Source organism: Pelodiscus sinensis, chromosome 2, assembly GCF_052426305.1.
Source record: "Pelodiscus sinensis isolate ZL-2025 chromosome 2, ASM5242630v1, whole genome shotgun sequence".
Lineage (NCBI taxonomy): Eukaryota > Metazoa > Chordata > Testudines > Trionychidae > Pelodiscus > Pelodiscus sinensis.
In genome coordinates this window covers 200620610-200645864 of record NC_143053.1, presented here as the reverse complement: position 1 = coordinate 200645864, position 25255 = coordinate 200620610, and the positions used below count along the sequence as shown (strand labels likewise).

The 25255-nt window shown below is 43.7% G+C and overlaps 2 protein-coding genes across 3 annotated transcripts in view; both read right to left on the bottom strand.

Annotated features, from left to right (window-relative positions):
* Window positions 1-500: 500 nt before the first annotated feature.
* On the bottom strand, window positions 501-2041 carry CYCS (cytochrome c, somatic). 2 transcript variants are annotated; one of them, XM_075922182.1, is made up of 3 exons: window positions 1881-2041; window positions 1137-1313; window positions 501-937 (listed from the first exon to the last, which is right to left on the bottom strand). In XM_075922182.1, exons 2-3 carry the CDS (start codon window positions 1303-1305, stop codon window positions 789-791), a joined length of 318 nt encoding a protein of 105 aa, XP_075778297.1. In that variant the 5' UTR covers window positions 1306-1313; window positions 1881-2041; the 3' UTR covers window positions 501-788. The 2 variants fall into 2 exon arrangements, with proteins under 2 accessions (XP_075778297.1, XP_075778298.1); XM_075922183.2 differs by lacking the exon at window positions 1881-2041 and adding an exon at window positions 1611-1818.
* Window positions 2042-12874: 10833 nt separating this feature from the next.
* The window catches only part of SPMIP4 (sperm microtubule inner protein 4), a 37640-nt gene continuing 25259 nt past the window's right edge, over window positions 12875-25255 (bottom strand). The window contains exons 5-9 of the mRNA XM_025179109.3: window positions 22700-22884; window positions 21296-21384; window positions 20033-20207; window positions 19699-19790; window positions 12875-13721 (exon numbers count right to left, since the gene is read on the bottom strand). Of these exons, the coding sequence (XP_025034894.2) occupies window positions 12888-13721; window positions 19699-19790; window positions 20033-20207; window positions 21296-21384; window positions 22700-22884 (1375 nt within the window). The 3' untranslated portion in view covers window positions 12875-12887. The remainder of the gene's footprint in view (window positions 13722-19698; window positions 19791-20032; window positions 20208-21295; window positions 21385-22699; window positions 22885-25255) is intronic.

Sequence of the window (25255 nt, the reverse complement as noted above, 5' to 3'; positions counted from 1 at the left end):
TCTTTCAGGAGTCATAATACATCTGATATATCTAGAACAGTCACGAGACTGAACAATTTTGATTAACCGCCCCTTTAAAAAGTTCCTATGAAATAGCATTTCAATGATTTAAGACTACAACATTTTTTGAACACAGGGCGTGCATGATATAATGCACAATGAAACCAGTAATTTGCATAAGCCAGGTAAGGCTTTCCAACAGACACTATCAAAGAAGCTGGTACTTTGCCCAGTTTGCCTAGCAGGCTATGAAATAAAAAATAGCTGCAATATTAGTTCCAACAAAAACAATGTCTTCGTACTCATTGATACAATTATAGTAAGAACTGTGGTAAATTAATTCCCTTCTTTGATTGTCTTTGTGGGGAAAGACATAATGGAAAAGAGGATACATGGGAAATTGCAAGAAACTAGTCTTCTCTTTCCTGAAGGACTGGGTTATATCATAGCCACCATACTATTGACATATTTACTTATTCTTTAGAATGAAGAAGCACAAACACTCTTCCTTTTTTTTAATTGCATGATCAGGAATGACTACAAAACATAGAACATGATTGTACTCATTCAAACCCAATCCAATTTACATGTATTCCCATAAGTTATGGATGCCAAACAAATATATTCTTTAACCATCTTCCATGAGCAACATTCTCTGGCTGATGAGACAGATTTTAAGAGGCTTGATATAATACATGTAAAAAATAGAAAATTTAAAAACCAATCTCATCGCAGAGACACTTTCATTTCCTTTTCTGTTGTGAAATAAATAAGGCAGCAGACAACTATTACTTAGAAGTGGCATCTTTGAGATATGCTATCAAGTCTGCCCTTTCAGCCTTCTTCTTAATGCCAACAAAAATCATCTTTGTTCCTGGGATGTACTTCTTAGGATTTTCCAAGTACTCCATCAAAGTATCCTCGTTCCAGGTGATTCCTAAAAAACAATTACAGTTGTTAATATAGGATTTATAAGGTAAGCCTTCAATTACACATCTGAAGTAATTAAGTGATAGAGGAAAAGATGACTTAACAGCAAACTTTTTAAATTAAGCCAAAGTATAGAACTGCTGTGATTAGCAGCAGGATGCTGTCTATCTTCCTTGTAACTTGGAAGCGTAATACTTTAGTTTTACCTTTATTCTTGTTTGCGTCTGTGTAAGAGAAGCCAGCCGCTTGGCCAGTCTTCCGTCCAATGAGGCCATTCAGGTTGGGGCCAGTCTTGTGCTTGCCTCCTTTTTCAACCGTGTGGCACTGAGCACATTTCTGGACGAAGATCTTCTTACCCTTCTCAATGTCGCCCATGTCCGATGCTGGGAGGAAGAGGCAAGAATACCAAGGTCAGGCTGCTGTTCGCGCGCTCCGTTCAGAGGAGAGGCAGGAAAGCAGAGTTACAGTCTGAGCGGAGGCCGTTCCGAGTAGCACCCAGCTGGCTGCAGCCCCTCGGGCGCGTGGCGCTGGGAGCTAGCGGGGCTGGACAGCGCTGACCGGGGGCTCAGGCCTCAGCAGCGGCGACAGCCGGGCACCCCGCGGCGACACAGGAGGCTGCGGCAGCAGCTCCCCACACGGCGCCCGCGGGAGGGAAGCGCCCTGGGCCGCCGCTGACTGACCTTGGCGACGGGCGGGCCCCGTCAAGGCCGGGCGCGATGCGGGAGGCGGCCCGGGCGGGGCCACGCTCGGGGGGAGGCCGGGATGGCGCGAAGCAGCAGCCGGGCCTGGGTCCCGCGGCGACCTTGGGATGGCGGGAGCCAGACGCGGCGCCCGGGCCCGCAGCGCGGACACGACCCCCCCCCGCCAGGCTCAGCGCGCACCGGCCCGGCGGAGACAAGAGCCCCTGCAAGCCCCTCCCCCACGGAGAAACCCCTTCTCGCGGCACCCACCTGCCCCGCCTCCGACCGCTGCTACCGCTGTCCCACGCTCGCTGTCTGAGCCCAAGGACACGCCGTACCCGAACCTATGTAGCCGGTGCCACCGCAACCAAACCGCATCGGCACTCGGCCCGCCCTCTCGAAGCGCCGACCAACCAGGTGCCGACTTGGAAAGCGTTGATTTGCCTCTCTACATGCCCATCAGCTCAAACGTCACACGAGCGCAAGCAGCAGGGTAGGCGGCTTCCAAGGAACCCGGTCACCGCCTGATCCGGGTTACGAAATGGCGCATGGCACGCGTCGGGCTGCGTAAGGGGGCGCGGCGATGCGGGGGGGGGGAGGAGGAGAACGTGGTGCAATTAATGCGCATGCGTACGACCGAGAGACGCAAAGGTCGACGATGCAAGGGGAGGCTAAGTCCGCAGCGTGCACCTCGGCGAAGTCACGCGCTGCCTCTTGCTACAGGCTCCGGGGGAGGAGCCTAAGCAGTGACGTGGCCGGGAAATCCCTCCCCACGTGCGGGTTCCCCCGGGGAGCACGATCCATCCCCCGCCGGCCCGGCCTGGCCCTCGCTGCGGGCCCGCGGTGCCCAAGCCGGGCCTGACTCCCGCTGGCTGCGTGGCTCGTCATCGGGTAACAGGCTGAGCCGAACCCACCCCCACGCTCGTGTGTGTGGAAAGGCTCCCGCCTTGGTCTAAAAGCGATTCGCTCCCTGCGCAAAGCTGCCTGGTTTCTCCATGCTGGGCTCTGTAGTCCTGGCCGGTGTCTAGTCCTGGCCGGTGTCTCTTCCAGCTGTGCAAAAGGCTACCAAGGGCTGGTCCTCACTGAAAAGCAACATCAGCATCAGCCACACCTCTGTGTCACAGATAAGCTGACTTAACTCTCCCATTGGCCTTCTGTTGACCTGGCTGCCACCTCTAGTGAAGGTGAATTAACTACAGTGACTGGAGAATCCTTCTTCTTGTAAAAAAGACAAGGAGTCCAGCGGCACTTCGAAGACCAACACATTTATTAGTACAGTGGTTCTTAAACTTTTTGGACCACGGCCCACCCCACTCAAAACAAACCTTTCTGCAGCCCACCAGCCAATCACCCTTGATGACAAAATAGATGCAGGAGGGGGTGAGGCTGTGGGGTCTGGCCTGGAGGAAGGGTGCATGAGCGGGCTGGGGGTGGAGGGTCTTGGTGTGAGTGAGGGGGATAGGTGTAGGGGTTTGGGCATGAGGAGGATGGGGAGCACTTACCTGACTTCATGGCCCCTGCTGCTCTCTGGCACTACCCCCTGCTTCTCCCATTGGCCAGGATTCCTGCCAATGGGAGCAGCAGGAAAAGCCTCCAGGCTAGCAGTTTCCTGCATCACTGTTTCCTCAGCCAGGAAGAGGGGGAGCAACAGCGTGTAGAGCCACTTTCTGCTCCTGTGAGTCCAGTCCAGCCTGCAGCTCCCTTTCCCTGCCCCAGCAGCAGGAAGCCAGCACTGGCAGTCCAATCTCGTGGGCGTGTGTGCTGCTGAAGTGCCAGCATGGGTTCCCTACTGTGGTGGCAGGGGGGAGGCTGAACCCCAAGCCTATGGCTCTTCTACAAGATGGTCATGCACCACTTTGGTTTCAGGCCTCAGCAGCTACAAAGTTAGAAAGTGGCTGCCTGCAGTGCTGCCTGGCACCCTAGGGCAAGACAGGGGCCTGACAAAGCACCTCCCCACACGGCGCCCAGGCTCTGGTAATCCACAAATCACATTTTGAGAACCACTTCAAAGTAGGAATAAGAGCCTCCGGAAAAGGGCGCTTTTTCCGGAGGATCGGGGCCAGTGTAGACGCTCTTTTCCGGCTTTTTTAAAAGCCGGAAAAAAGCGGCGGACATTTTTATTTAAATGCCGCGGGGGATATTTAAATCCCCCGCGCATTTCCCTACTACGACTCATGAAATTTACATGCCCCTTCCGGAAAAGGGGCCAGTGTAGACGTAGCCCTGCAGTTTAAGGGTTTAAGTGTAGACACAGCCTAACTTAGAACTGCAACTTTTCTCATTTGCTCTACAGCAGTTTGAATGGTCAAGACAGATGAGACTCAAGGCATTCATCTTCATGTGCTGAACTTCAGTACATCTGTCTGAGATTGCTGTGTACACTGAGAGCAATTTTTAAAACTGTTTTTTGCTTCAGCTCTAAAGAAAAGCTTTTTACAATTTTTTTTCCAGACACAACTCAGAAACAGTTTAACTTTGAAACTCAGTGTTTAATGTTCACCAAAGAGCATATCATGCCTATGCTTGGAAGCCAAAACACATTGGGAATATGTTAGGAATGTTTGAGGACTATATCCTAGATAGACAAAGAAAAGGACACTTTTTAATGGATGTCACTGGGCACCTGTCCACTTCAGAGACTTAGACCAGCTTAAGACTTCATGCCACTATAAATTCTTAAAGCAGCTTAGAGGGTGTTTTTAGCCCTTTCCTTTTTTAAGGACATAGGAAACCAGGAAACTAAAAGCAAAATCATTTTCAGTTTAACATGAAGGAAAATAAACTAAAACCTCTAGAGATCAGGGTTGCCATGTCTAGGGATTTTTATTGCAAATTTCGTGGTATTCCTTTTATTTCTTGAGGGCAGCTCTAGAATTGTGATTATATGAGAATCTCAATAAAAAAAGTTTTGTAGTTCTAATTGTGTCAAAAATCTTGAAGACATGACCTATATGGACCTTAAACATTCACAACCTGCCTGAATGAACACAAAATTGACCTATTTTTTAAACCATGTTTTAAAATCAAACCAATAACATATTGGACCTTAAGTTGTGATTTTTTAATGGTAGAGTTTGGTAATGATTGATAATGCAGAATCTTAAGATTGATATAATTAAAGTAACATGAGCATGTTACATGCAGGCTATATTTTTGTGATAGGATCCCTGGGGTAACTGCTGTGCTCCCTTAACTCTTCAGCTTGGTCTGTCTTTCACAATACTTTGCCAGTGATGAGCAGCAAACCCTTCCAAGTGCTGACACCATTCAGGCACCAGCATGCAGAGGCACATCCAGCTAAGTTGCATAAATACCCTCCAAGCTACTCATAATTTATCCATAGGGAAACATCAGCAAATTTCCCAAGCCCATAGTCATGCATCTGAAAAATATGCCGTCTTTCATTGCTCAAGACCTTCTTTTCAACAGTGCAAGCTTATTCATTAGTATGTCACGTTGCCAAAGGAAAGTGGATACACACCAGTTTTTGTAACCTGAGCAGATTCCCCAAGTGCTTTAGAGAAACTCAATGGTAAGGATAAAACATAGGTACAACTGAAATACTCCTAAAAAAGGACTGTTTTTTAAATATCTCTAACAATTATGCAAAAATGATGCATTTTCCCAACAAAATTATTTGTACTGATTTTTTGAAGAAAAATAGCAAAATCAAATAAATATGTACCGAGGTTAGGTCCAGTTGCTAAGTGAAAAATGGAGAAAAATACTGTCAAAGTTCTTTTAAACAGAAACCATGTAGCTAAGAGATGAACGATATCGGTGTAGAACTAGGCTGGGATTCAGGTACTCTGGATTTAGTTCTCAGTTCTGCTACAGGCTTTGTGCTGGAGCTTAGGCAAGTCACTTCATCCCTGAACCATGGATATGTAAAATGGAGATAAATATACTTCTCTGTCTCATAGAGATTCATTATCATTGGTGAGATACTCTGATAGAATGATGATGTGTCGTTAAAGTACCTATGTAGGTAACCGATACAGAATGTTCTATGCATGAAATACAATATGTGTGGAGGTTGAAGTCACTTTGCTGCTGCTACTTATTTACTGATGAATGTGACTAAAATTTTTGAAAGAGGATGTGACTAAAACTATCTGAAAGTTGGCAATAGAAAAACTGGAAAGTGTTAACTATCAGTGTGTTGAACAGTCAAATTTTTTCCCTTGCTGAGGCATTTTTTCTAACTTAATGGTGATTTAAAAAAAATGTCTTCCTTCCTCACAGTATGGTAATGAGTAGTTTCTAGCTCAGTATGTGATCAATGGGGAAAATAGATAAGTGTTGCTTCTGCTTAAAAATAACTCATAAGACTATCATAGATACTTTACTTAAAAAAAAACCTGCTTCTGGGAAGAGGCCGGCTTCTGATTAAATAACATGCAGAAAAGGGCATTCATCCTCTGAGCTTTGCAGAGTGCAGATTTGGAGAAAGGCTGTGGAGCAAAGTTTGGAAACAAACTCCTAAGAGTCAAAAATGCAAAGGGCAAATAAAAAGGAATCCATATTAATATTTTAAAATTTCATGATTTACACCCTTGCTCTGGCCTTTTTCCCAACGACCTGTCCCTGTCACTCTGTTCCCCTCTCCTTCTGTCACTCATTCTCCCCTACCCTCACAAACTTTTACTGGACTGGACAGGGGGTTGGGCTGCAGAAGGAGGAGAAGAATCCATTTGAGAGTGTGGGCTCTGGGATGAGTCTGAGGATGAAAGACTTGGAGTGCAGAAGGGGGCTCAGGGCTGCAGCAGGGGTTGGGGTGCAGGATGTGGAAGGGAGTTCCAATCTGGAGCAAGGAATTGGGGGCTTAGGCTCAAGTCGGGTGGTGCTTACCTCATGTAGGTTCTGGTTGGTGGTGCAGCAGGGCTAAACCAGGCTCACTCCCTGCCCTGGTTCTGCACTGCTTCCAGAAGTGGTGGGAATGTCTGGCTCCTAAGCAGAGGGGCCAATGGGCTCTGTGTGATGTGCACTGCCTGCATCTGCAAGTGTCACTCCTGCAACTCCCACTGGCAAGGATTCCCAGCCAGTGGGAGCTGCAGAGCTGGCACTGAGGGAGCGAGAGTGATTGTACCTGCATCTAGGAGGTGCAGGGATATGCCCGCCGCTTCTGAGAGTGGCAGGGAGCCTGCCCTAACCTTGTTGCCCCACCAAATGGATATTTTTACAGTCTGGTCAGTGGTGCTGATGACAAAAACCAGATGCCTACCAGTCCTAGATCTGACACAAGATTTTTAAAAACTTGGGGTTTGTCTTAGACTCGTGTTCTGTTTGTACAGAACCTAGTGCAAGAGGTTCTTGGTACATGAGTGTTTCTCCTACACTCCACAGTAATGCAAGTAGTAAATAATAATAATCCCCAGTGCTCAAGCAGGTCTGACTCCATCCGTAAGACGGCACAATACAACTGCACTAATTGCAGTTGGCCTACCTTGCTTCTGAATAGCTGGTCAGAGCTGCCACTAGCTCAGTTTACTTTTTAATCGTTTTTGCTAACGGCTAAAATAATTGGGACTAGGCTGTTCAGACACTTTCCTGCTGTGACAAGTACCTCTGCAGCTCTGTTATGGCCAGAGATTATCATCCTGTCATTGTGTTATCATTTAGTGCTAAGATGGGGAACCTAAGACCTGGGAGCTGGATGCGGCCCCTGACTTGCCTGGAACAGTCCCCCATGTCTCAGAGCTCCCCGCTAACATTGGGGAGCCCGTGCTGGTGCTCTAGTTGCTGCTCCCTCTGTGGGGCTGGAGCACACAAAATCTATTAGCCTGGTCCCCCCTAGATTTTGGTGTGTAAGGGGAACGTGGGGAGTGCCTTTCTCCTCAGTCGTGGGTCACATCAGTGAGGGTTTGTTTTATTTTGTTTTTCATTTGTGTTTTCATTTGGTTTTCATTTTGTTTTATTTTGTTTTCATTTGGTTTTCATTTGTGTGCAGCCCCCAACTGCCTTTTCTGTGGGTCAGCAGCCCCCAACTCAAAAAAGGTTCCCCATCTCTGATTTAGTGGCATTATCTAAAGTAAGTCTAAGTTATAGCATTGTAAATAGTTGTAGCAGAAGAGGTTATATGTCAAATTATTCTCCAAGGCATCAGCCTACGGCTGAGAAAAGCTTCACATTAAATCTCCCTTGTAAGGAGATTTGTATGGTTGAGTGTCCTTATGTAATGATATCTTAATCTCATGTAATCTACAGAGCCTTTGCAGTTCTTGTAGTAAACCAGGCAAGACATCAAGGTGTTTCTTAAATAAGAGCATCAGGATGGTGCTACAACTCATGTGAGATTCATTAAGAAGAAGAGAAGCCCGACTATGACCCTGGAATTTTCTGTGAACTAACCCTGATGCCATGTGTAGGACCAAATCCTGTCTCCTATCATGGAGGGCCAGGACCCAGCACAAACAGCAGTGCTCTTCTGCAGAAGGAGGGGAGGTGCAGAATTTGGAGGTTTTGTGTTGATGTCCATACACTCTGTGCCCTGTAGAACTCCATAGGGGCTCCTTGGCTACGTCTAGACTGGCATGATTTTCCACAAATGCTTTTAACTGAAAAGTTTTTCCGTTAAAAGCATTTGCGGAAAAGAACGTCTAGATTGGCATGGACACTTTTCCGCAAAAGCACTTTTTTGCGGAAAAGCGTCCGTGCCAATCTAGACGTGGTTTTGCGCAAGAAAGCCCCGATCGCCATTTTCACCATCGGGGCTTTTTTGTGCAAAACAGTTTTTAGCTGTGTATACTGGCCCTCTTGCGCAAAAACATTTCCGGAAAAGGGCTTTTGCCCGAACGGAAACGTCAAAGCATTTGTGCAAGAAGCATTGATTTCGGACAGTAGAAAGTCTGCTTTTGCGCAAAATCAAGTGTCCAGTGTAGACAGCTAGCAAGTTTTTACACAAAAGCAGGTGCCCTGGGCTGTGTCTAGACTGGCAAGTTTTTCTGGAAAATCATCTGCTTTTCCGGAAAAACTTGCCAGCTATCTACACTGGCCACTTGAATTTCTGGAAAAGCACTGACGATCTCGTGTAAAATCATCAGTGCTTTTCCGGAAAAAACTATGCTGCTCCCGTTCGGGCAAAAGTCTTTTTCCGAAAGACTTTTGCGCAAAAGGGCCAGTGTAGACAGCATAGTACTGTTTTCCGCAAAAAAGCCCTGATCGTGAAAATGGCGATCGGGGCATTTTTGCGGAAAACCGTGTCTAGATTGGCCACGGACGCTTTTCCACAAAAAGTGCTTTTTCGGAAAAGCGTCCTGCCAATCTAGATGCGCTTTTCCGAAAATGCTTTTAACGGAAAACTTTTCCGTTAAATGCATTTTCGGAAATTCATGCCAGTGTAGATGTAGCCCTGGTGTTTAGAGCTGCAGGCTGACCGGGTGAGATGGTGGATGCATAAGAATACATCAGTAAGTCATTATTCTTTGCAGAAAAGCACAAAAGCTATAGCAACTTCAGGGCTGCAGTGACAGCTGTGGAATTGCCTCACAGGGAGATGTGATTCCTTACTTCACAGATCTCCATATAGCACAGTCACTTTTTGTGGTATCAAGTATCAGAGGGGTAGCTGTGTTAGTCTGAATCTGCAAAAGCTGCGAGGAGTACTGTGGCACCTTATAGACTAACCAAAGTGTTGGAGCATAAGCTTTCGTGGGCAAAGACCCACTTCGTCAGATGCATGTAGTGGAAATTTCCAGAGACAGGTATAAATATGCAGGCCAGAATCAGACTAGAGATGACAAGGGTCATTGGGAGAGTTGGTTTCAGCTCCCTGCTCCAGATTGGGGATTCAAACATGGATCTCCCAGATCCCAAGTAAATACCCTAACTGTAGGCAAGCATACTCGCATGCTTTCTCTTACTACTTGACCTGGTCTCCCTCAACTAACTTTAGGCCAAGTTATGTGTGGTTTGAGCATGACTACCAGATGGGGCCCTGCAAGTGAGCTAGTCTGAGAACCCTGTTGGGGTGTAAGTGTGAGGCAGGGCACTGAGCAGAAAGGAGTTTGGTAGTGTCAGGATTTCGGCAGCTTTGCTTTTGCCCACCAGCAGAAATCTAGTTAGTGTGTGTGGATAGAGGGGAAAGTTGGTGGATTTCAGTGGTACCTAAACGCTGGAAGTAGGCACCTAAAATAGCTGTGGATTTAAACCTTTGTCCATAATGAGACATTTGAGATCAGACTACCTACCTGATAGATAGTTTGAGTGATGTTTTAATACCAAGGCCACAAAATTAATGCTCATTTTGTCTTGTGACTCTAGTAACGTGGGAACTGCTATACCAGAACATATCTGTGGTCCAGTCCTGTCTGATCAATGCTGAATGCTTTCATGGGCTCTTAAATCTGCCCTTGATCAGCTTATATCCTGAAGCCTAAGGGTTGATATCACTTAGAATGTTTATTCAATCTACTAGAACTGCAGATGCTCTTCTTATGCTCCTAGAATTTGTGTCTAATCCTTTTTTGAATGGTGCTAAGCTCTTTTTCTTAATAGTATCCTGAGCAGCATTTTAAACAAGTAAATTAGTACACCGTTTATAACGTGCTTCTTTTGATCTGATTAATTTCACTGAGCAAAAGGTCCAGTGGTTTCTCATTATACAACTGAGACTATATTATATGAATGTCTGAGTGGTAATGTTTCTCATTATACAACTTTTCTATATGATGCATGTTATGTCCCTTACCAAACTAGTTCATCTATTTCCAAATAAATAGTCTTAGTCTTTTACAATCTTCCCGGTATGTAAATAACCCCCTCAAGTTTCTTATAGTTATTGCCTCTCTCTGGACCTTTCTTATTTCTAAGATGTTGTTTATGAACTGAGGTGAATAACATTTTATGTAGCAGACTGAAGATTTTTACACTAGCACCTCATTCTGTATTCTTTGTGGTTTACCATCTCTTTTGAGTGTTGCTGCACATTAAGTAGAAGTTGTTACTGATTTTGAAATGAGAGGTTACAACTAATTTATAATCCATTAGTGTCCAGGTGTACCTTGCAGTCTGCTTGATGTGCCTCAATTAAATTTAATATGCCTTTGTGTTGTCCACTTAATACTGTGTTATATCCTTCAGGAGTCCTCATACTCAACCTTAGTGTTAACACCTAATTTAACCATCCCTCATCTTAATAACCAAGGACCTGATTTTGTCCACATGCAGACAGGATGCACTGCTAGGGTTGCCAGGTGTCCGGTATTGTACTCAACAACTTTGGTACCCCCCCCCTTTTTTTTCCTTCAACGAAATTTTTTCCCGGTGGTTTTTTTGGGGGGGGGGGGGGGAGGTGTTTGGTATTTTTGTTTCAGCTATCTGGCAACCCTACGCACTGCATGTTTTTCCCTCTCCCACACAAAGGGGGCTCAGGTAGATACATTGCATCGTTTCCTCTGTAACCTAGATAGGCAGATTGCTCTCTGCCGGTCTCGATATCTGTTCAGGGAAGACGACAATACTGGGAAGCATAATTCCTTTTCCAGTCAGCCTGTGGAGTTCCCACACATAGATATTATAAATCCCTGGCCAGAGCTGGCCCTACCATGAGGCAAACTGAGGCGGCCGCCTCAGGTGCCAGACTGTGGGGGGGGCACCACTAGGACCCAGAGTGTAGAAAATTGTGTCTGCTGCTGGTGCATATGTAGGTAGCAGAGCAGTACCATGAGAGGAGTAGAATGGGAAGAAGGCAGAATTGAGGCGTTTCAAAGTTTTGGCCCAAGCAAAGGGGCATGGGGGCGTCATTTGAGCTCCCCGCCTCAGGTGCCAAAATGTTGTGGGCTGGCCCTGTCCCTGGCTATGTTATCTTTCAGTGCCCAGCTAGTGCCTAAGGAGACTCCTGGGGGCAGCTTCTAGCTGCTTAGAGCCGTGGACTGAGGTCAGGGAGTCAGGGAGTTGGGAAGGGACTATGAGGGACACTGATTCTGACATCCTGCTAATCTGGGGAGTATGTTTATGGGGAGCGAAGAGGCAATTCCTGCTCCTTCGGTGGAACAGTTCAGCAGCCTAAAGTGAAAAAAGCATTGTGGCATTTTCCCCCTCCACTTGGGGGCCTAATTTAATAATCCTGGGTTTAAATAACTAATTAAAAACCTATATAGGGTTGTGTCATTACCAAATGTTGGCACTGTACTAATCCCAATCTGCCTCCTAGCTCCTTAATAAATTCACTTGGACCATACTTAACCCAAGGATCAACACTGAAAAATCCCACTACAGGCAGTCCCCAGGTTACGTACAAGATAGGGACTGTATGTTTGTTCTTAAGTTGAATTTGTATGTAAGTCGGAACTGGTACATATTGTAGGGGAAACTCTAGCCAAACATATCTCCAGAGCTCAGTTTTATTCTCCCACACCTCACTTCCCTCAGTCCTTTATTCTCAAGCTGAGGTGTTTGCTGAGAAAAGCTGCTCCACGTCTTCCTGGTCTGCTCGGGGGGTGGGGGTGGGGGGGCACTAGCTTCGCATCTCCCTGGTCTGCTGGGGGGAAGCAACTAGTGCGGGGTTGCCTCACCCTGTTTGTAAGTAGGGATCCGATGTAAGTTGGATCCATGTAACCCGGGGACTGCCTGTATTAACCTCTCTCGGCAGTCAGAATAGCTGTTTAGCCTTACATTTTGTGTTCTTATTTCATGGCCAGTTCTTAACCCACAACAGGACTTTACACTAAGTTTCCTTAATAGTGTCTCATTTTTTTGGGAGGGGGAGAGAGGCTCTATCAAAATGATTCAGCTTGCTTAAATGCATTCTGTATAGTGGTTTTCCATTAGCTTCTATTCTGTCAATGTTGTTAAGGATTCCTCAACAGGTAGAGAAGTACAAGCCAGCCTTCCCACAATAGTGCTGCTCTGTTTCTATCTCAAACTTGAAGTCCTTTATACTTTTCCCAACTGTTTTTCCCACCACTGAGCTAATTCCCTTAATCAGCCTTAGGCCTTATTTTAAAAACAGCTACTATGGTGGCGGCTTGCAGTCCTTTGATGGTTGTCCTTAATGGCAAATTACATGTTTGGCTTAGTGGTTTCCCTATTAATTCTAGGGCTCCTTCAGAACCATTGGGTGAAAGCAGTTCATCCCCGGTGATTCAATACAATTTAATTTTGTATTCCATCACCTTTATTTTTAAACAGACCTGTGTCTCAGACTGTGGATGTTCTTTTCATTACTTTACCAGTGAAACTGAGAGAAAGGAGTCCAAAATATAAGCCAGAAAGCATTATGTTGTAAATACAAAGAGAGGGACTGATTTTTTTAATTTAAAGGGACAAAGGCACATGTCAGTTATAGAAATAAAATGAATTGAAGCCATAGAATGTGTGCCTCCTCCCTTCATGAATATTATCCCGGAGGTCTTTTACTTCTCCTTTAATAGAATTATGAAAACGTTTGTGTGCTCCTGTTTTAGAAAAGGAATTCTGAAGCTCAAGTAATGATGTCTGAGGTCGAGGCACCCCAGAATTAGGAATCCATTCAGGCAGTGCTATGTTGGGTGGGTTGCTCTCCAAACTCAAAGTATATTGGGTTTCCTCTTGATCACTGTTTTCAGCTTGGAAAATGCTGCCTTCTCCCCCCATTTGACCCTTTAGTAAGCCTGGCTTACTAAGACTAACAGGGTTGTGCCACACAATGTATTGGTCTAAATGGCTGGGTTTCAAATCTTCATAGTAGAGGGAATTCCATGATGGGGCAGGAGGAGGTTCAGATTTAGGCCTGACTGAAAGCTGCCTTCTATACAAAGCTTCTGTTTTCCATGTATCTGTGATTTTCTGAAATTTGTTTACTGTAGGTCTGTTTTCCTGACTCTCACCTCTCTGGTAACATACATCAGGCAATTGAAGAGTCCGCAATGAGTCCTCTTCTCTTTTCTTGTCTTCATTTGTTGTATGTTTACATTGCCGATCCAGATTTGTTGCTGTTTTCCTATTGCTGAGTATCATGTCTGAGTAACTGGGTATGACAGCATGAACTGTGTACAAAACTGGAGGCACAGTGATGTCTGAGGAATCCTGTTCTTGTAAAATTGATTCATGGGGTCGCCGACCTTGAAGGAAACGTGCAATGCGCCCTTCTAAAGGCCTTACTTGTGAGAGACTAGGCAGAAACGATTCTTTCTGTGGAAGGAAAAAATAGGATTAGGGGTGGCATCTAAACCTAGGCATTTCATGAAAGAACAGTGTTGTGGCTGCTGGTCCTAATTGCTGAGTTTATCTCCAAGGGCGACATTTTAGGAGAGCAGGGGGGCAGCAGCTGTGCATACCAGGACATGGCTTGCTCTATCAGGGAGCAAGGGGCAAGTACTCGCATTCTGTGATTTACTCCAGGAGTAAGAGGCATGCACGGAATCCAAATACTTTATGGAATCCAAGTACTTTAGAATCCACATATTTTCCTCTCAAAAAAACAAACAAAAAAAAACCACACCAGGGAAAAAATTCTGTTGAGAAAAAAAAGGAGGAGACCATAGTTGAGCAAAAAAAAAGGACCCTGTGAGTTAAGCAAAAAAAAATTTCAAAACCAGTGTGGCCCCTTTAAGAAATGCTTTTGAGGCTTTTTCGCCCTAACAGGCTGCCAGCGGCCGTCCACCATCTTGTCTCCTTGCTCTGGGCCAGACAGCTCCCCTGCGGAACCAGATAAGCACCCAGGATTTTCGCCTCCTGGCCGGGAAAAAATTGGAAAATACTGGACATTTTAGGTGTCTGGTATTTTCTGAATTTTTTTACCAGACAGGAGGTGAAAATACCGGACTGTCCGGGTCAATACTGGACACCTGGCAACCCTACCTGGTACAGCTTGCAGTCTAAAACTTAAATAACTCAAATGTTTTATTTCTGCTATTTATTGTAAAGGGCTAATAGAATAATATTGTTGTGTGGCGTAGTGGGGGTGCTGTCTGCTCTGGATCCCTCTGCACGGTGAGGTGTAATTCCCACTGACTCACCCACGTGTTGTGATGTAGTGTCAGTACCTTGCTGGTTGCTGTGCTTGGGTTGTGGGCTGTGAATGACCCCTACTGGCCTCTGCCGGTGAGCACTGCCCAGCAGGTGGGCTGCCTAAGTCATGTAGACAAAGACCCAACAGGTCAGACAAGTTGGGGCAAGGAGGGAACTAGGGAAGTGAGTGTTTGGGGGAAGGGTCAGTCTTGAGCTGGAATCATGAAGGAACCAGTCTAAGGAGGGGGCTGGAATCTAGGGTCCCAGGGACCCCATCTCAAGGGGTCGGAGGCATCCTGGCCCAGAGTCCTGTAGCAATAGCACGTCTATGCTGTGCTGTATCTTGGAGAAGCAATAAACCCACTATTCTACTGGCTGGTGGAGTCTGTTGTTGCTGCTATGAGGGTGCAGTGTCGGGGGAATCCCAACTGCATCGTCACATGTTGGAACAAAGCTGTCTGGTCCAGGATGGACCTTTTCCACACAAAAGTTCTGAGGCCACAGGGAAAGATAAACAGACTTGTGTTTGAATTAATGAGAGCTGCCATTTGATTTTCTCAACTTGAAGCAATTGTTGAAAATACATTTTTAAGCCTTTTTCATACATGATAAAGGAGCAGAAAAAGGGCCCAAACTACTTTGTCCAGGTCGTCTTTAAAAGAAGACTCAGCAGCTTTTCTATTTACATTATGGGTAAATTTTTTTAGGGATGTCAGCTGAGTAAGAAAATTAATTGTGACTAATTGCAGTTTTAATCTCACTGTTATACAATACCAGAATACCAATTTAAATTTATTATTCATATATTAAATATTTTTATATATTTTTAAATATATTTATTTAAATTGCAATGTAGAATACAAAGTGTAAAGTGCTCACTTTAAATTACTATTTTTATTACAATGATTTGCACTGTAAAATAGATAATCTACAAAATAAAGTAGGAAGGGTCACAACAATGTTAGCATATCTGGCAAGAAAATATCTTAGAATGCTGGCTACATGACTGCCATGCGAGCATCTACTTTCACTGTCAGGTGATAGTGTAAATAAGTAGTAGACAGTATTATCTCCTGTAAATGTAAATAAACTTTTTTGTCTTAGCAATTGGCTGAACAAGAAGTAGGACTGAGTGGATCTCTGGCTCTGTAGTTTTAAATTGTTTTGTTTTTGTGTAGTTATATAAAATAGTTATTCTACATTTATAAGTTGCACTTTCATGATAAAAAGATTGCACTAGAGCATTTGTAAGAGTTGAACTGAAAAATACCATTTCTTTTGGGGTTTTTTTTATAGTGTAAAAATCTGTAGTAAAAATAATGTAAAATGATCACTGTGCAATTTAAAAAAAAAGAGTAATTCTATGGCACCTTAGAGACTAAAAACATATGTACAGTATCATGAGCTTTCATGGGCAAACCCCACTTCTCTAGGTGAGCTTGACTAACATGACTACACTTCTGAGATTGTGCACTTTGTACTCTGTGTTATAACTGAAATCAGTAAATTTGAAAATGTAGAAAAACATACTAAGTATTTATAGTACATTTTAACTGGTGTCCTATTATCATTTAACAGTGTGATTAAAACAATTGTGATTAATTTTAAAATTTGAGTTAATTTTGAGTTAATCACTTGCATTAATTGAAATGGACAGCTGTAAACATTTTCAAAAGCATCTAAGGCAGAGGTGGGCAATAAAACAGTGGTGGTTCACCAGGGTTAGCCTTTAGTGAGCTGCTGCTACTATATTTATCTGCACCTCCACAGGTACAGGCAGTCACTAAGATCTTCGCCTACCCCTGATCTACGGATATGTCTTCACTTCCTAAATACTTTCCCATCTGAGCCCTAAGCATGCATGCAAGTGAGTAATCCATCCTGCATCCTGCACCTTGGTATGCTAGTTCAATAAAAACTAGTGCATGGACATCTACTATACCTGGAAATTATATATCCAGCTGTTGTGTAGATATATACTAAATTAATAAGTCCTATTTTTAAAAGTGGCATAGCCACTTAGATATTTAAATCCCATATTTAAATTACTTTCATTTAGTGACCATGTCACTTTTAAAAATGGGATGGAGTTCTAGTAACTTAAGTGCCTTTGAAAATATTACTTCTTTCTACTCTGAAATCTGACTTTGTACAAATCTGTACCTTCTGACTCAGCAGAGGTGCCTCTTATGTGTATTCAAAATCACCTTGGATCTTTTAGTGAGAAATAATGTTTGAATTAATTTTTTATTCTTGCTAGCACTGCAAAACCAGCCCAGCTGTGGGGAAGTGAATTGGAATCCATTCCTTCTTGTGCATTTTCAACAGAACCATTTACGTAGTTCCAATCAATTATGCCTGGGCAAACCTACTGAAGACAATGGGACTGTATAGGTGTCACAGAGGGCAGAAACTGGCCTGCAGAACATGCATTATAGATAATGATGCATGAGAAGAAAGCAATTTAGCTTGATTGATATTGAGTTTGCATGGCTGGCAGTTATGAAAACAAATTTTCACTTGTAACATGAGCACATTTAATATTAAAATTAAGAGACAATAAACTCCCAAGGCCATTTTACCCTTTTGCAGAGTAGAACTGCATTTTAAAAAAGATTCAAAGAACTTTGAAGGAAAAGGAAAGTTACTCACATGAATGTAGCAGAATGGATCATGCAAGAGTAATGGAAAGCTCTCTCAAAAACCTCATCTAATGCTGCTTAGTAGACAGACATTAACCTGTGATGCTACATGGACTTTTACCAAATGGAAGACATGTCTATGCATTATCAAAAAAGATGGAGTTTGATAAAAGCAATAGACCAGATCCTCAGCTGATGGCTTCAATGGAGCAATTCAAGATTAGAAAGGCAAAGGCACAAAATGAGATCAAACTAGCTACAGGCATAAAGGGAAACAAGAAGACTTTTTATAAATACATTAAAAGCAAGAGGAAGACCAAGGACAGGGTAGGCCCACTGCTTAGTGAGGAGGGAGAAGCAGTAACAGGAAACTTGGAAATGGCGGAGATGCTCAATGACTTCTTTGTTTCGGTCTTCACCGAGAAGTCTGGAGGTGTGCCTAACGTAGTGAATACAAGCAGAGAGAGGGTAGGTTTAGAAGATAGGATTCACAAAGAACAAGTTAAAAGTCACTTAGGAAAGTTAGATGTCAGCAAGTCACCAGGTCCTGATGAAATGCATCCCAGGATACTCAAGGAGCTGATAGAGGAGGTATCTGAGCCTTTAGCTATGATCTTTGAAAAATCATGGCAGACGGGAGATTCCAGAAGACTGGAAAAGGGCAAATATTGTGCCCATCTATAAAAAGGGGAATAAGAACAACCCAGGAAACTACAGACCGGTCAGTTTAACGTCTGTCCCAGGGAAGATAATGGAGCAGGTAATTAAGGAAATCCTATGCAAACACTTGGAAGGTAATAAAGTGATAGGGAATAGCCAGCATGGGTTTGTGAAGAACAAGTCATGCCAAACTAATCTGATAGCTTTCTTTGATAAGATAACGAGCCTTGTGGATAAGGGAGAAGCGGTGGATGTCATATACCTAGACTTTAGTAAGGCATTTGATACGGTCTCGCATGATATTCTTATTGATAAACTAGGCAAATATAACTTAGATAGGGCCACGATAAGGTGGGTGCATAATTGGCTGGATAACCGTAGTCAGAGAGTTGTTGTTAACGGTTCTAAATCCTGCTGGAAAGGGATAACAAGTGGAGTTCCGCAAGGGTCTGTTTTGGGACCCGTACTGTTCAATATCTTCATCAATGATGTAGATATTGGGATAGAGAGTACGCTTATTAAGTTTGCGGATGATACCAAACTGGGTGGGGTTGCGACTTCTTTGGAGGATAGGGACATAATTCAAAATGACCTTAGCAAGTTAGAGAAATGGTCAGAGGTAAACAGGATGAGGTTTAATAAAGAGAAATGCAAAGTGCTCCACTTAGGAAGGAACAATCAGTTCCATACATACAAGATGGGAAGCGACTGTCTAGGAAGGAGCATGGCAGAAAGGGATCTAGGGGTCATAGTGGACCACAAGTTGAATATGAGTCAACAGTGTGATGCTGTTGCCAAAAAAGCAAATATGATTCTAGGTTGTATCAACAGGTGTGTTGTAAGCAAAACTCGTGAAGTCATTCTGCCGCTCTACTCTGCACTAGTTAGGCCTCAGCTGGAGTACTGTGTCCAGTTCTGGGCGCCACATTTCAAGAAAGATGTGGAGAAATTGGAAAGGGTACAGAGAAGAGCGACAAGAATGATTAAAGGTCTAGAGAACATGACCTATGAAGCCAGGCTTCATGAACTGGGCTTGTTTAGTTTGGAAAAAAGAAGATTAAGGGGGGACATGATAGCGGTTTTCAAATATCTAAAAGGGTGTCACAAGGAGGAAGGAGAAAATTTGTTCCTCTTGGTTTCTGAGGACAGGACAAGGAGTAATGGGCTTAAAGTGCAGCAAGGGAGGTTTAGATTGGACATTAGGAAAAAATTCCTAACTGTCAGGGTGGTCAAATATTGGAATAAATTGCCAAGGGAGGTGGTGGAATCTCCCTCTCTGGAGATATTTAAGAACAGGTTAGATAGACATCTGTCAGGGATGCTGTAGGTGGAGCTTGGTCCTGCCTTAAGGGCGGGGGGCTGGACTCGATGACCTCTTGAGGTCCCTTCCAGTCCTATTATTCTATGATTCTATGATTCTATGATTTACACTAGTTGAGGATCTGACCCAATGTGTTTCAGCCTCTGCTCTGGTGCACCACTCTTAAGAGACCTCCCTTCTGATTTTCAGGGTAGCATTACTAATGTTTGTAGAGGCAAAAGGTATTGTTAAGTGCTGTTGTGTGCTGGTGAGAGCTTTGAAAGACAGAGGAAATGCAACTTGGGTATAGAATCACAATCAAGAAAATTAGTAATTGAACATGTCTTTGATACATTATATACCTTCTGTCAACAAAATAAACCATCACAGATTTTAACTTATGAATAATTTATCTCCTATTTAGAGTGAACCTGATCTTGTGTAAATATATTACTGGGGCTAGTGTTTACTACTGCAAGTCATATCTGGATCTACTCCGATTAGTGGGTGTTAATTCTGGTTGCAGGCTGAGGTTTTTAGTGTTTGCAGGACTTACAAGTTCCACATCTTCCTCTAATTCTCCAGTCACTCTGCCAATTAGCTTCATGTCAGAATCATCCAGTACCAGGGGATTCATGGGACCTCTACCTTAAAAAGAAAAGAAAATTGGTTTCTATTCTTCTTTGGTTAAAAAATGCTTAGTCACATATATGGAAAAACTCAAATAACTGATACCCTGTGTGACATTTATTGTACAGCTGCTTTTTAAAAATACCCCAAATCTTAAAATAGGACTAAAAAATGGAAAAATAAATGCACTGGATAAATACTGATATTGTGTTATTTTTTGTTCTTTATCTCTATTAGTTCATATTCAAAATAATACATACCTGTGAAATCATAGTTATATGTTGTTATCCACTGGGCCTTCTCTACATTTCGTAGCATATTGGCAGTTCTTGAAGAGAGATTATTTTCTAGTAAGTTGCATGTAGAGTTAGGAGCCACAATCTTTGGTGGCTTTGGATAATATATCTGACTGCTTCCCTCAACAAATTTAGGAAACTGGAGGAAAAATAAAATAGGGAAAGTATAAAAACCTTGCTGCATCTCTGTGAGGTGACTGTAAGACATGGAATATCTGTGGATAATTTAAAGTTCTGATATAAAAGAATCCAGAAAATATGGTCTTTTGGGGAAACATTAAGTGGTAGCATGGGTGAGCTGACCATACATGTATTTCTGAAGGAAGGGCCTATGCACCTCTTACTCTTGTGAGTAATCCTTACTGTTTCAACTCAGCATTAGCCATTTTCCACACTGTTCTTCCAGCAATTTTGTTTATTTGATGGAATTACTCACGGGGATAGTTTGTATACCCTGTGTCACTGGATTTTCAGCCCTGTATTACAATCTGATTAGAATATTTAACAGCTGCATAATTCAGATGTAACAAAGCACTTCATGTGAGGCTCTTCCATGCTCTCATATTTTCAAGGGCACACCTAGGCTGGAGCCTATATACCATTCATACACGTTCATATTAACAGGGCGCTTCACTGGGATTGTCTAGTTAATGGGCTTGTATCTCTCCATATCCATAGGAAATCCGTCCCCTGAAACTGTATCTGTTTCCTCTGTTTACCACTGGCCTCCCCTACACTCTTCATCTTTTCCTAAGTATGTTTTTCATCTAATTTAGGCTGAGCAGAGACCTCCTCTTTCTATTCATCCGAAGACAAAAATTGGCTTTTAAGGGGGGGGAGAGCTATATGTTTAGGGTCAAAGCCATCCATTCGTTCTGTGTTCATGCAGGACCCCTGGCAATGGAACCAGTGTGCTTCAGATGATAAAGCAGAGCTAGATTCAGAGATTTGTGGACAGGATGTGCACGTATTGCAAAACATGGAGACCAGTTCTGCAGGGAGAAGAGAGAGACTCTCTGTAAGGCAGAGTGGGGATAGGACAAGGGCAAAGTCAGAGAGTATCTGCAACTATACAGATTGTCTGGTGGTGGTCACTCTGGTGGTGAGAGCTGCAAAGCAGTGTCTCACTGGCCATTGGCCATTTTGTTAATCTAGCACAAGAAATTCCTCCTCCTACATGTGTGATAAAAAATGTGAATTTTCTTAATCACAGCAACAGTTACCTACATGAAAGTATGTATGTTGTCCTGGCCAATGCAAGGCCTCCTTCTGGGAATCATATGGAATGTTGATGACTTCATGTCTATATGGATTACCTAAATGGATCAGAAAAAACAACAATGAATAGGCTAACAATAATAATAATTAATAATATGCATCAGATACAGCCAGAGAGAGAGAAGTTCACTGGGGGCAGAGGTTTGTACCACAAATCATCCTCTCTGGGGTGGGTTTTATTGCAAGGGCTCTCGTTTAATGCAAATCAGCACCAATTTTGCAAGACTCTGCATTCTTTCTGTGTAGTTTTACAAGCAGTAAACAACACCACAAAATACTGTAGGATAAGTAAGATCTGATGAATTGTAAGATTGGTCCTCTGCCCATAAAACCACTTCCAAAGGTGGAATTGAATGCTGCTGATCAGTGAAGTAGCTGAGCACGAGTCTGGGGCAATTGAGCCCTGGTCTAAGCTACAAATTATATCTCTATAATTACATCACTCACGGGTGTGACATAGCAGCTCCTGCCTCTCAGGGAAGTGGAGTATCTATGCCAATGGGAGAAGCTCCACTGTTGGGCTACGTCTACACTGGCCACAATTTCCGGAAAAGGGATGCAAATCAGGTAAGTCAGGATAGGGAAATCCGCGGGGGATTTAAATATCCCCCGTGGATTTAAATAAACATGTCCTCCGCTTTTTTTCCAGCTTGGGGAAAAGCCGGAAAAAAAGCGTCTAGACTGGCGCGATCCTCCGGAATAAAGCCCTTTTCCGGAGGATCTCTTATTCCTACTTCGAAAAAAGCGGCGGACATGTTTATTTAAATCCACGGGGGATATTTAAATCCCCCGCGGATTTCCCTATCCTGACTTACCTGATTTGCATCCCTTTTCCGGAAATTGTGGCCAGTGTAGATGTAGCCTTTGGTGTAGGCAGCCTCTTCACTAAACACCATAGTAGCACAGCGCTGCAAGTATAGATGAGTTCTCAGAGCACAAGGGGTGTGGAAATGTTTGCTGCATGTTTTTGTACCCCATGACTTCACAGTGCACATTCTGCCATTTGTAAACACCTGGGTTTCATCCCTGGTGTAACTCTTATGGTCAATGGAGCTACTTTGGGATGAATTTATTGGGCCCAGGATTTACAAACTTTTGATTCTTGCCATGGCTTTTTCTAGCCCTGTTACTAGCAATAATTATTCCCATACCTGGAGGGCATTGTACACTAAATTATATGCTTCACCTCTGCTGGAATTTGAGGGCCATGATAGCAGCATGCTTGATACCAGCACTTGAGACTCCTGCTTAAGCCAGTCTGCTTAGCTCCGTTGCTATTTTTGCACACCGCCTTCCTTTCCACAACATCACAAACTTCTGAGAACACCAAACAATTGCCCACTGCTGCTTTACCTTTGGTCTTTCTCAAAACAATCACATCATAAGGCTTTGTAGGGACGTTGGGATGAAAAGGCCGGTGGCTGCTTGCTTGGATGCCAGTGTCTCGGTCTTCTGGTGATTTAAAGGTTGGGAACATGGCATACCTGGAGATATGTGTCTGGTAGGGGTGTGAGACTGGAAATGGGAGGCATAATTGTCTTGGATTGATTTTAGATGGAAAGAAGAGCAGAAAGAAACACGGTTACCTTACATTAAATAAATATAGATTTGTCTTAATAGTTAAATAAGGCATTGTAAATCCAACAGGGCCAAATTCAACCCTGGAATAGTTCTACTTAAGTCACTGAAGTTACAGGTGGGAGGAATGTAATCTGCTGTGTTTAAAACAGATAGTGAGTCATTGTGTGTCAGACACTTGTAAGGAGATGCAATAATTGCTTAATTGAGAGGAGGCCTGAGAGACAAAGAAGGGGGTCTTTTAGTTTCTTTAATCTTGTTTTCCCTTACCTCACCAAGAATTTTCCTGCTCACCTCCAGACTACTGAGGCACTTTTCTGCATTCCCTTCCCTTCTTCTGATGCAAAAAAGATAAATTGTCTTTGTAGTTTTTGCAACCCTTGGGGCCAGCATTTGGGCCACAGAAATGCCATTACTGGCAAAGGGGCATCAAATAAAACTGTACAGTCATCATGTCTCTAGGATCAACTCTGCAGCTGTGCAGACACGAAGACCAAAACAAATATCTGATTTCTATTTGTTAGATTTGAGAGGGGGTGTTTGAAATCAGAGTTCAGACCCAGATCAGAATTTTATAAGAGGTCCCTACCAAAATAATTTTCATGCTACCTATAATTCTACCTGGGCCCACACTACCTTCCTTGGAGAGGTCATCCACAGCTTCAGCCTGCAGAGTAACACTATCCTTACAGGCTCATTAGTCCATAAACATTACAGCCCTCCTCTCTTTTGGAAACTTGCTCCTGTCTCTGTAATGGTACATGACAGGAAGCTCTGCAGAGAAAGGTATAGTTTGAAGCTCTCTTAGCCAGGACTCTCTGGTCCGGCAACATCCATGGTGTGGCGCAAATGTTGCAGGACCAGAGAGTTCCAGTGGAGGGCCAGTGGCAAGGATCCCACAAAGCTGGCTGGGCAGTGGGATGCCCATAGAGAACCCACCATCAGCACATGGCAGCAGGTCTGCCCAGCAGTGTTGGGAGACACGCACATGGCTGGGTGCTGTGGTAGCTTGGTGGGGCAGGGATCTACAACATGCGGCTGCCTGGCGGGTCCTAGAGCCCTAGCGCAATCCATGTGGCTGCCCAGCAGGTCCCAGAGCCAGGGCAGTGATGGCTGCCCAGCGGGGTCAGCAGGGCAGTGTGGCCAGGAGTAGGTGAGGAACCAGCCGGGAGGCCAGTGGGATGGGCGGGGGGCTGAGAAATGATCTCCTCTAGTCCAGCAAAATCCCTTACCTGAGACCGATCAGGTTCTGAGGTTGCCGGACCAGGGAGGTCCAACCTGAACCCACAATAGGGTGAGTAAAAGACTGAAGCACACACATGAGAAACTTTCCTGGACAGTATTTTCCTATGGACTCAAGAACTGGTGTAGGAGGAAGCAGAGGACAAAGTGATAAGACAAAAAACAGACACAAGGAGCAGTGACAGAAAAAATTAGCAAGAGAATGAAAACAAAGGAAAGAACCAATCGCAATACAAATAGCATCCACCTGCCTCACATACAAGTACAAACTTCAGAAAAGCAAACAGGCGAGAAGAAGTGTGTAAGAAGAGTGAAGGCACAGGAGGTGAGATGCCATCTTACATATGGAGTGCTGAAATCAGCTGAGGTACTGTCAGGCAGCCAAAACAAGGATATAAAAGAGGAGACTAGAAGGCAAGACAAGACCTGCTTATTGGCACAGTACAGTTGTAATGCATTGCTCTGGCATGTGTGAGATTGACCTTTTTCTAGACTTAGGCCTATGCATGGGAAAAAAGGAGAGTGTAGTTGTGCTGCCTGCCTGTTGTTGGGAGAATGCTACCACTTTCCCCTTTTACAGTATCATTGTTCTAGGCACATTTATGCCCCAGTCCAACAAAGTTCTTAACCTGGACACTTAAGGTAAGTGTGAGAAGTCCCACTGAAATAATTTTGCTGGATCAGGGCATTGATTAATATAGAGGAAATACCAAGGTGCTTAACTGCTTTGTTGGCTTCATACCTTAATGCTACAATTCAGTGATGGTAACTGGCAACTGCTTTACTCGTGTAAAATAAAAAATCAAATACAAAACGTAATGTCTTCTAATATTAATTTTAGCTTAGCACTGCAGAAAAGATCAAACACATTAATAAGCAGAAGAAAGCTACAAAATAATGTGTGTCCCGAAGACTTGGAGCAATTTATATTTTTTTAAAAAGGCAGGAGGAATGAGGAAGTGTGGCTTCATTATAGGCTATACTGTTCTTTGGCAATAAACAAACATATGACTTTCTAAACCCAAAGATCAAATCTTATAAATGCATGGACTTTGTACATAATGAGTCACATTTGCTGTTTACTTTTAG